Here is an 11,611-nt window from a genome sequence, read left to right on the forward strand (position 1 = left end):
CACACACACACCCACACACACACACACACACACACACACACACACACACACACACACACACACACACACACCCCCCCCCCCTTTCATGAATGGTGCTGAGTTAAAATACTTGAATGGTTTGATCATGGATGCTGGCCTAGTTTCCCAAGTTGTTTTCTTCCCTCTTTCTTTTCATTCCTTTTCTCTCTGTGTTTCAGATTATGCTTGGCCTTTGCCTAAACAGTTGTGCCCCATATGGATTTCCCTAGATGTCCTCTTTTCAACCGCATCTATCATGCATCTCTGTGCCATCTCTCTCGATCGGTATGTAGCAATACGCAATCCCATCGAGCACAGCCGCTTCAATTCCCGCACCAAGGCTATTATGAAAATTGCTGCAGTTTGGACCATATCCATAGGTAAGCACCACGACTCACACTCGAACTCTCTTGAATGCATAATGGCATTACGCTAGTTGTCACTGGGGATTTTTAATAGGCCGTACCAATTAATTTACCCAGGCTGCATGACTGAATATAATGAATGGCTACCGGGAAGGAGAAACCTTTCTTTCTGATTGGCCTGGGACCGCACGAAGCCATGGATTCTTGCAGCGCAGTTATTTTGCGTGTTTGAGCATCACTATATAGATATCAATATGCCAATAAAAGCCATAAACTGTCATAAGACAAGCTAATGGGGCTATCAAACTGCTGTGTGTAAATAAAGTGGATACAGAAGGGACATGGCATTAGCAAAGAATCGGCAAGTAAAAGAGCCAGTGCAGAGAGCACGTCTGCACTGCAGCGCCTGCAGTAGCTAGCTCAAGGCCTGGGAGCCGCCTGTGCCCTCAGTGCAGGATAACCGCTCCCCTCTTTCTCCCCCTTCTCAGGTAGATTTTGCAGCCTCTGCTGAGCTCTGGTTGCTGCAGCCGCGCAGCTAGCTGCACCTCGGCCATGCAGCTAATCTGTGCATGTCGGCATCACAGGGAGGTTGCAGCAGAGACTACAGTGCAGCTGTAAAAAGATGGACCCTTCTGTGTCTGCTTCAGTAGAAAGAAACTCAGGCTCATTTAGAAGGCCCAGGGGAAGCAGTGGCAGGCATTGCAGTCCCTGGTTGTGGGGAATAATGCGGGGAAGGTTTATTAAACTATTGCATTGAGATGTAGGTGAGAGGAGTTTGCGGGGCCTTTGCTGCTCTGCTCCATTACATTCACTTGCTTGCATGAAAAGCAGCCTGCCGAGATCGAGCACGTGACTGAAAGGCCTTTTCTCCCTCTGTCAGCCATGGCTTTCAGCTGTTTACGGGTGAAAAATGCATCATGGTTTTTCACTTTCCTGAACCAGCCTAGCCTCTTGCCTCCAAAAAGAGCTATTCTTCACTGGAATGGGATGCAATGCTGATGTCTGTAGGGCGCCGGGGGCTTCCTAGGGAGCTATAGAAAATGACAGATGCAAAAATGCCCATCACCAATTCCGACCTGGGCCAGGAACAGGCATTAGAAAAACATACTTGTCTGTGTGCTACCATCCCAGCAAAGAGTGTGACTCCTGTGAGCGCCCTGCGATGAGGTTAGGTAAATTGACTCATTTGAGGATTGTCGAGTTGAGATGCTCCACAACAGGAAATGAGGGAGTCTGAGCTGTTGCGCGATGTGACCGTAGTCATGGCAAATGCCCCTCCGCACCACCGAGCTTAAAAGCCTGTCGAAAATGTGGTGTTCAAGAGAAAGGAACCGGCTAAATGAAATTCACCTTCACCCTCAATGCAAGTATCACAAGGACCATCTTCAGTACGTCCGCGATGCAGGCAGCACTTAAGCACTTGCTGAACTGCCAGCATGCATTTAAATCCCTCTACAGCAGGACATTAGTGCCTCTTCAGAGCTGTTACGAATAGAGAGGGCACCCTGCTCCAGCACTGGGAACAGGGAATTGATTGTAGTTTGTCTAATTGAGTGGCTTGGGCTCTTCCATTGTCCTTGACTTTGCTGGCAGGAAAGCATGCAGGGCAGATGCTTTGCTCCTCGAGCCATGCCTGTGCCAGCTTGCACGAGCTTACTGAGATGGGGGGCATACTGTTGATTTCTGTATGCGAAGGGACCATGTCCACAGTGCTGTAAGCTTGCAGGAACAGGATGTGGCAAAACCACTTTCCTTCTGTTGTATTAATTTAAAACAAGGAGACTGCAACAAGGGACAGAGGACAAGAAAGTGCCCAAATCCCCTGGATTCAGGTCTATGCAACTGCAAGCCCTGCTCTGGAAGTAGCACAGCCGACAGCCACGAAGAGCTAGGCACAGATCTGGGCTGTGCCATCTGTCATCTAGGCAAGACTTCTTGGGGTTACAAGGATCAGAGAATTGGGGTGCTTTCCCTCTCGCCTGCAAGGGCCAAGTCGAGCAAGCACGGTGCAGAGCTCTCCGGAAGAGAGCTGCATGGGCAGCGGAGAGGCTGCAACGTGGTTTATTTGTTTAATCTAAAACAAGTGCAGCTATTCACCTCCAGTTAAAGCCCTGATGCTTCCTTTTAGATAGCAAGGGAAGTCTCTTGCCATGCGACCTGTAGATAATGGGAGGTTAGCCAAGAGTGTAATTGCCCTTAAAAAATCATAATGCAGAACCAGAGAGAGCCCAGTTAATGGGATGTGCAGTCTCACTTTCTCATGAGCAGAGTTCACGAGGTCTCGGGATTGTTGTGTTCACTACAGCCAGGAAGATCACATGCACGGCCACCGTTCTGGTACCCGTACAGCAACGCGAGGCAAGGTGGATTAGGACAGGTTTTTGCTTCTGTTTTTTGTTCCCGAGGCAGAGGTGGGCCTGATCCGGACTGGGGCATCTGTGCATTGCTGTAAGAGAAATAATGTGCAGTAAGAAAGATTCCTCTGGGAACAAAGGTCCTTTTATCTCGGCTTTCTATGTTATGTTTTAATAGGATACGATGGATAACATGACAGCCGTCTGTGACACGGGGTGGTGAGATCGGTATTTTGAACCAACAAAACTAAAAAAGAGGAGAAAGAGAGAGAAAGAAGAGTCTCAGATCTTTGCAATGCTGCAGCTTTTACTAGCCCTTACTTTGTGCGTGTCAGATACCTTTCATTTGTTTGTGGAGTGGAAACAGTTTGACATGAATTCCTTCCTTCTTGCTTCTTAGCCACCACCTTAGCCATTGCACGGCATTGCATCTAGCATGGCCTACATGTAGCCCATTATTCACACAAAAAAATCACAGACCCGTCTCTCATCAACCACAATTTTGAGAGAGGTTGAGGCCAGAGCATGCGTGCCATGAGAAATGCCCCCTGACGAAGGTGGTAATTTGTCTAATAGAGTACCTTTTACCTGCAGCTTGTGTGAGAGTAGCTGTTATCTCCATTTTGCAGATGGAGAGACCAAGGAATTCATTGTTTTAACCTGTTATTTGGCAGTTAGCTAGCACCGGAGCATGAGATTGAACCCGCGGCTCCTGGCTCTCTGTGCCATGGCGCTGGCCTAGGGAGTGCTGCCCTTCTCCAGTTTGGTTTAGTGCAAGATAGAGCCTCCCGTATAGTTGTGCGCGGGGTGGGAGCAGCACACAGACACCCGCTCGGTGCATTTTGTTGTCCTGTCCTATGATAGAGGAAGAAGCACAAACAGGGCACTATGGTTTGAAAAGAAAAGTCGTAGTGGTTCCGGAAGTGGATTTGCACTTGTGCGCTGCAGCTGCCGCGAACACACATAGCGGTTTTCCGTTCTGAACCTTTCAGGGCCTGATTGCATCCCCCAGCAGGTATGTGGGGCTTCCCCTGAGCGAGCATGGGAGCAAACCCGGGAAAGAGCTTCAAGATGCAGCCGGTGTTGGGGCCTCAACGCATCCAAGTCAGCCGTGTTACTGCATGTGACTAACTATGGATGGGGATTAAAACACCCCCAACTCAAGTGCAAAGTCTTGCACTGGGGAGGGAGCGATCCCCTGCACCGGGGCAGGCTGGGGGCAACGGGCTGGGCAGCAGCTCTGCAGAAAATGACCTGGGGGGACAGGGGACGAGAAGCTGGATAGGAGCCAGCAGTGTGCCCTTGTCACCAAGAAGGCGACCGGCATCCTGGGCTGCATCGGGAGGAGCATTGCCGGCAGATCGAGGGCAGTGATTCTCCCCCTCTATTCAGCACTGGGGAGGCCACATCTGGAGTCCCGTGTCCAGCTGTGGGCCCCCACTACAGAAGGGATGTGGGCACGCTGGAGAGAGTCCAGTGGAGGGCAATAAAAATGGTTGGGGGCTGGTGAGGAGAGGCAGAGGGAATGGGGCTGATTTAGTTTGGAGAAGAGAAGACCGAGGGGGACTGAATAGCAGCTGTCACCTCCCTGCCGGGGGGCTGCAAAGAGGATGGAGCTGGACTGGTCTCAGTGGGGGCAGACGACAGGACAAGGAGCAAAGGGTTCAGGCTGCAGCAAGGGAAGTTGAGGTTGGATATCAGGAAAAACTTCCTCGTGAGGAGGGTGGTGAAGCACTGGGACAGGCTCCCCAGAGGGGTGGTGGGGTCTCCATCCTTGGAGGTTTTGAAGACCCAGCTACACAAAGCCCTGGCTGGGATGATGCAGTTGGGGCTGGTCCTAGTGTGAGCAGGGGGTTGGACTCCTGAGGTCCCTTCCAACCCTCATTTTCTAGGATCCTATGAGCTCCAGCTCAGGTTCACTTCCCATCTTTTCTCTCATCCGGAGCCAGACTGTCAGGGGTAGAGTCAAAATGCATTTTGGGTTCCTGTATCATTATTGTCATCTGTGGAGCTGGCGATGTGTGTGGGCACCATTTCCAGCTGCTAGTGGGGTTAGTCTGGTATGTCCGAGCGGGGGGGTGTAGGAGGCACAGCGGGCAGCTGTCCTGTTGCACACCCACGTCTCTCTGGAGGAAGGCAGAGCTGCAATGGGCCTGTTCCAGCTTCCCCGTCGGCAGCATGGCGTAGCATCCCTCCCGGCCATGGAAGAGCGTACGGGTTCCTCTTTGGGACTGACATTTGCTGTGTCTCTCGCGGCACTCATCTGACATCGTCATCATTGCCGGGGAAGGGAAGAGCCCCCGTTTTCCTCTGTTCCTGTTCGCGTCTATCCATTCCTCGTCCCACTTCCAAAGAAAACCCATTTTCCAAGCCTGCCTTACGTGCAATCTATTAACCGGCCCGCTCTCCTGACACTCTTGCCGCCTGGCATCGGGACAGCGGCGGTCTCCTGCACCGCATGACAACAAAGTAATTGGCATGTCCTGAACGTATTCCTCCTCGTAGAGAGCAGCTGTGACTTCTCTTTGGCATCTTGACGTTATGTCTTAATGAACCAGAAAGCACCGCATGTCTTGTTTATGTAATATTAATTGTGAATACCACGGGGGGGTTTCCTACCATTTCAAGAAAGTACCTTGCCAGGCAAGTCTTCTGTGGCTTGAAGACACAACAGATAACTAAAGGAAGGAAAAAAAGCAGCCATGTGCATAGTCAAGCACATATATGCTATGTCCTCCTTTCTGTTGTCTCGCAATGCCCGCGGTATTTCATCACTTTGGTTTCAGATAGAGAGGTTCAGTCACGTATGTCATAGCACATTGAACAGGACTTCGTGCCCATATTTGACTTCCTCAGCATTGTAATGCTTTCCCCGTGAGATTCGGCAATACGAACAATTTAGGGCTAGGTCAGTGACTGCTTATCATTGATTACACGACTCTCTTGTATTTACAGCTGTCAGGATGTGCTCACACCAAGCAGCCCCTCCTCTGCAAGGAGTCCTAACGAGGTCCATCAGGGAGCAAACCAGACATCACCCCTCCCAGTAGGACTAGACCCTAATGCTCAAGGCAGCCAGATTTTGGAGGTAGTTTTCAAGCTCATAAGGCACGAACAAGGTGTGGGGTATTAGACATGGATAGGCTGACCCTTCTCTTGCTGGCCTCCTTCTTTGAGAGGTTTGAGATTGATTTGGTTTGGCTTGAATTCATGCCTTTCTGGGCACTTTCTCAGTGAGGAAGTCATTGTGATATCACCTAAAGCAAATGGATGCATCCCCGGGGCCTGGGCAGGGTCCGCGTTCAGCCGGTGGGACTCCACGGAGAAGTAAGAGTGCACACACGAAACTGTTTGCAGACTCAACCCCAAAGTTAGCAAACAAGGCTGAGGCCACATGTTGCAGGGAACAGAATTGGCACAAACGCAGGTATTGGGTAGGACAACAGATGGGGAGTCTAAATATGCTACCGGGATTTTGCTCGAACCTTTTTGTTGGGGTGGACCCTTTTCGTGCGTGGCTCATCATTCGGAGACAAGAAAGTCCTTAATAAATAGAAGAGCTGTCAAGAGTGAAGCAAAGGTTAAACAGTCTCATTTCACCTTCTGGAAAACAGCATAAATTCTCCTGCAAAATCCTGCCTCTGAGCTCTCCTTCTGTGGGAGGTGCAGCAATAGTATTGCTGAGAACAGTGAAGGCAATGCATATTAATGAAAGCTCATCCAGGGCAACGACACACTTTCTCCAGTGCTGAAGGCAGGCAGCGATATTGCTTTTGGCTTGAAAATGGCAATGGGCACGCCGAATCTATTTGACCCCTGTTGTGGCCAAAATCCTTCTCTCGCATCCTCAGCAGATATAAATTGTCATAGCTTTGTTCAGGCTATGAGAGCACCAGGTTTGGGCTGCCGGTATTCCTCAGCAGTGGCTGCCCCTGGGCTTTCTGAGCGGGCAGGTCCTGCTCCGAAGCAGCTGTAGTAAATCTCCATGGATGATGTGAAGGCTCAGCCCATTTGCACCAGCCCACGATCTGCAGACGGTCCAAGTCCAGGGGTGGTCATCTGGTAACGCTCATCTGGTAACGCTCCGAGTGGTTCAGGACACAGCTTTAGCGGCTCACAAAGTAAGTGCTGTGACGACAGAGGAAGCCACGGAGAGACAGAATAATGCACTGTGGACGGGAACTCTCCAGGGCATAGCTGGTCTTCTCCCGGTGTATTTGCTGTGTCTCTCTACCACGCTGGGGCATTGATCTTGCTACCGTGAGGATTGCCATGGGCTAATAACACCTCTTCGGAGGCAGTCGCAGGATGACTCCCGCCAAAGAAGCCTGGACTTGACTTTTTGCTCTGTTGGGTTTTGTCCTCAGCTTGCAGCAAGATAACCTGCCTCTCGTAGCAGCTGTCTGGTGACAGCTACTGGTTGGATCAGCCCTTAAAAAACCTGGATACCTTGAGTGACCAAGCACTTCAAGATAAAAGCAAGCCCTTGGCCTCCTTTCTCGGGTTGCTTGAAGGCAATACCGCAGAGCAATTCCTCTCCTTCCTGCGATACGAGAGCTCCACGCATGTGGGATGCAAGTGCTGTGTGCGGAGGGTAGTCGGCCTCGTGTGGTCTCGCTGGAGGGCGCTCTTGGAGACAGGTGAAGGTGAGAAAATCATCCATCTTTTCGGCCCTCGAGTGGCATTTGCAAGGTTCCCTTCCAGCCCGGGCTATTCAGCCTTCCCGTCATATCTAAATGAAGATCAACAGCTTTCTTGATGCACAGGAAACAATTACGTTTCACTTAGGAACACCACTTAAGTATGTGCATAATTCAGTCCTCTTCTATCTTGCATGAAACCAATGCAAGGCTTGTATTATTCTTCTCTGAGACAAACCCAGACCTGGTCCTGCCGCACAAGTATTTCACTGCTGTTGTAACACACGTAGCGCACGGGAACGTATCTGCCGCTACGCTGGGAGCCTCTGGCATGGGGTGGCTTAGTCTCATTTTAAGTCTCAAAGAACTTGAAGGATTTCAAAAGCCCAGTTTTTCTTTTCTGTGTGTCTGGAAAGAGCCGAGTTTCTGAAGCGGCCTTCTCATCTTCCAGTTCATTAGCAGGAGTAGATGCCATCTCCCCAGGATGACTTCCTGCCAGCGGGCCTTTATTTTACTACTAAAGTTTTACCAAGGCCCTTCACGAGATGCTTCTCGTTAGGAAACAAAATCATTTGCTCTTTTTTTTTTTTTTTCCAATGGTCTTGGGGAGAATCAAGAAAAATTAACACCTTGTCTCCCGGAGCAGTCTGGAGTGAAGTGTACAGCAGCTGCTGAGACGCAGCTGGACACTGTTTCTGGGGCCGTCGATCTGACACAGCCCCGGCGTGGAGAGACGGCCCGTCAAATAGTTTTTTTAAATCCCGGGATGGCCGTCGCAGCGTCATAGTGCTTTCACTCTCGTTCGCAGCAAAAGTAGGTCGGACACATTAGGCATCGCCTCAGGCTCCCTGGCTGGAAGCTGGCAGCCGGGGACAGTCCAGCCATGGACTTCACGCAGAGACGAGGCAACCAGCGGCACCGGGCGGTCCAGATCCTGCCCTCTGCTCCTCCTCCAACCTAAATGCATTGGCTTGCATGTGCTGAGCAGCTGCGGGCACATTTGAGGCACACGGCAGGACTGTACCTGGTACCCATTTTCAGAAGTAGCCTAGAGTTTTGGGGGAGAAACCCGTCCTGCAGCTCATTCTTCACGGGGAGCGTGCACCCACGTGTCGTCTTGAAGCTGGTTGCTAAACATCAGAGGGATTCGGTCACGGATCCAGAGCCTGCCAGGGTCAGCGGACGTCTTCCCCTGGACTTCACCGAGCGGGGAAGCAGGAGGATGGTGGTGGGTGTCCCCGGGCTGCGTCTAGTGATAAAAGGAGAACCCCCGGGTTTCCATCTGTGCACATTTTACACAGAAAAATAAGCAGCAAAAGAAAGCAAGCCACACGTGTTCTCTTATTTTTTCTAATGAGACTCTGTCCCTGGAGGAGTGTGCACCTTTCTTTCACTTGTTTGAGAGAAGAAAAAATGGCCATTGCTTACATTTTTAGTAGGATCCATCATTGAGGGCTTTATTGTGCCAGGAATCTCCATTAGTCTTGTAGGCTTTCTCTGAGGAAAGCAAGATACCAAATGCACTTTTTCCACTAAAGCCGAAATTTCTGACTCTCCTCTGTACAATTGCATGTTTTTCTTCCAAAAGGCTGTCTCTCTGGGGCCAGTTCTTGAATATTTTACAGAGAGATATCTGAGGTCATTGGGCTTTTGTTTTATTAATGGGGGATATGCTGAGAAGAGCATCTGCCCCTCCACGTCTGTCATGGCATTTCAGCAGCACTGGGAGAGCTGAATGCTGGCTGGAGAAGAGCTTCAGCGTGACAAGAAATAGGCATGAGGACAACAACCGTAATTGCGTTTGTCATCCAAAGGGCCCCCTCCACCTCCATTTCCCTCTGCTGTCCCTGGGGCAAAAGGGAGATGCAAAGCGTAAAAGCAAGAGAAAAAGGGAAAGGTTGCGATGCGTTTTTCACAGAGAGCAGAACAGCCGAAATGGCACATCGGACACCTCCATGCTGGGTGCGGTTGGGCATTTTAACCGCCCTGTTGCTCGTCCGCAGTATGTGAGCAAGGGAAAGGCCTCTGGGGCTTTGTTACAGAGCTGCTGGAGCCGTGCCTGTGGGCTCCGTGGTGCTCGGGGCTGTACAAAGCCAGAAAAAAAGATGGGCTTGCCTAAAACTGGCTTGGTGATAAATGATCTACACCTACGTTTTGGGAGCGTGCCAGGCCAGTGTCAGGAGAGCTGTTGCCCAGGGTAAGAGAGGGCAGGCACAGGCAGCCCCCTCGTCGGGGCGGCGTGTTGGTCCTCTGCTGAGGGCGCGTCGGGCGAGACTGCCCTGGATCCAAGCGCGGGTCGAGCAGACGGCTCCCAGCTGCTCTGTGCCGGGGCGCCGGAAAGGCTGAGCGCTCACGGGCAGAAACAACTATTGGCTTCGTCTGCTCCGGGCTGACTTGCGGCTTCCAGCAGTGTCCTGCTGCTAGAAAGCTTGGCTTTCCTTCCCCGGCTGAGTCTCGTCTAGGCAGCGTCAGCATGGGCTGCATCACTGGAGTCAAGTGGGAACGGGGCAATTTGCAGAGGGCCGGCTCCCACCGTTCTTCCCCCGGCCTTGTGCTTGAAGGAAGTCCCTCAGGCCCACGCAGTATCCAGCTTCAACAGTCCCGTGGAAATCCCCGTCTGGGGTGAAAGCCACGTTTGCAGGTTGGTTCAGAGCCCCAGCAAGCGTGGTTGGCGGCGGCTGCAGTGCAAGCACGTCCTTACGCGGTGATGCTTGCAGCATTTTGTGCCCACGCAGGTGATAGCTGCTCACCTGGAGAGCCCCGGCGCCTGCAGACCAAGTCCGGTGTGCAAGCTCAGGGGGCAGGGGCCGTGGATAAGACAGACGGCAATGTCCAATGCGCTGGGCAGCCGCTACCCGAGGTCCAGGTGCTGGCAGCTGTGGGCCAGGGGGTTGCTTCGTCTTCCCCTGTGTGAGGGGTGCTGCGTAGCTGGCAGGCACGGCTCTCCCCCGGCAGGCACCTGGGCCTGAGCTCCCCGTGCGCCGCCACGGCAGAAGGGCGAGTGCCACGCTTGGCTTTGTAAGCAGGGGAGCGGCGAGGAGACGTGGGCTCTGCTTTGTCTGCGGCACTGGTGCGACCAACCCTGGCACGCTGCCTCTGGTTCTGGTGTGGATGTGCTTCCCAGAGAGACAGTGGATCCTCCCTCTCTTGAGCTGATAAAAAGTGCTTTTGTCAGACATGAGTTTTCAGACCCAATATTTGGATGAGTAGGTGGAAGTTAATGGCTTTGAATGGTCTTGTGGTCCCATCTGACCCTGGGGGCACATCTGCATGTTCATCAATGCATCTTAGATACCCAAAGAGCCTGTCCTTACACCAACGTGGCTGCAACCAGCACCCCTTAGATACTGTGCATTTAATTTAGTGCTTGCTTAATAATGTACTAACTAAACGTGCAGTAACTAGAGGTATTGTGCAGTAGCACTGGCAGATGGTTTTTGGGGGATGCTTACTGCTCATTAGCCTAATAACACTGCTATTTGCATGGTTTTTAACTGCCTGGCTACTGCACAATGTTATTAGACTAATGTGCAGTAAGTGTCTTATGTAGACGCGCCCTGGATGTCTCAAGGCTTGAAACAGATGTTGGCACCAATCCCTAAATCATTTTCTTCCACCTGGTCGGATCCGAGGAAGAGTTTCCCTCTCCTCCCAGCCAGGAAAGGAGTTCTTCAGTTCAACCCTCTTAGCCGTGTCACAACAGTTAAAAGTCCACGTGTTTTATTAAGAAATATGACTCACATTAGAAACATGCAGAGCAGAATAGTCTTGTCAGGCATCAGCAAGTAGCTAATTTTAGTTAATTTTTGCAGTTGTGGAAGTTCCAAGCTCTGTTTCGATAAGCTGCCGCTTTACCCCGATTTGTTTGCCAAACAGTCAGTTTTCGGGATAACAGCATTTCACAAGAATAGCTCTTTAGAACATTTTCCCAAACATTCGTGCCTGTGAATGACTGCTAGATCCAAATAGTACTGCACGTGTTATCCTCCTTTCCCAGAATTCTGTTTTGACTGAAAATATAAGTGTAGGATGTAAATATATTCCTGATTTATGCCAGTGGGAAAGGAATTAGGCCCAAAATATGCAAAATATTTTCCAGTTAAAGTCATTACATGATACCTGGGGACCATTTGTGGCGGGGTGCAGAGATCCCACCTCAGGAACACGGCTGGGTATTCGTATCCCTCTGCTGTTTCCACCACGTGAGGCGGGCTAGTAGGGGGTGCTCCTGCGT

General features: G+C 51.2%; 1 protein-coding gene across 2 annotated transcripts in view; it reads left to right on the forward strand.

The window, feature by feature from the left end:
- HTR2C (5-hydroxytryptamine receptor 2C) overlaps positions 1-11,611 on the forward strand; it is a 78,468-nt gene that overhangs the window by 60,452 nt on the left and 6,405 nt on the right. For both annotated transcript variants that reach the window (XM_019521258.1, XM_019521259.1), the window contains one exon: positions 198-398. In XM_019521258.1, coding sequence (XP_019376803.1) covers positions 198-398 — 201 coding nt within the window. The remainder of the gene's footprint in view (positions 1-197; positions 399-11,611) is intronic.

The sequence above is a fragment of the Gavialis gangeticus genome, unplaced genomic scaffold, assembly GCF_001723915.1.
Source record: "Gavialis gangeticus isolate Ggan-Ray unplaced genomic scaffold, GavGan_comp1, whole genome shotgun sequence".
NCBI lineage: Eukaryota > Metazoa > Chordata > Crocodylia > Gavialidae > Gavialis > Gavialis gangeticus.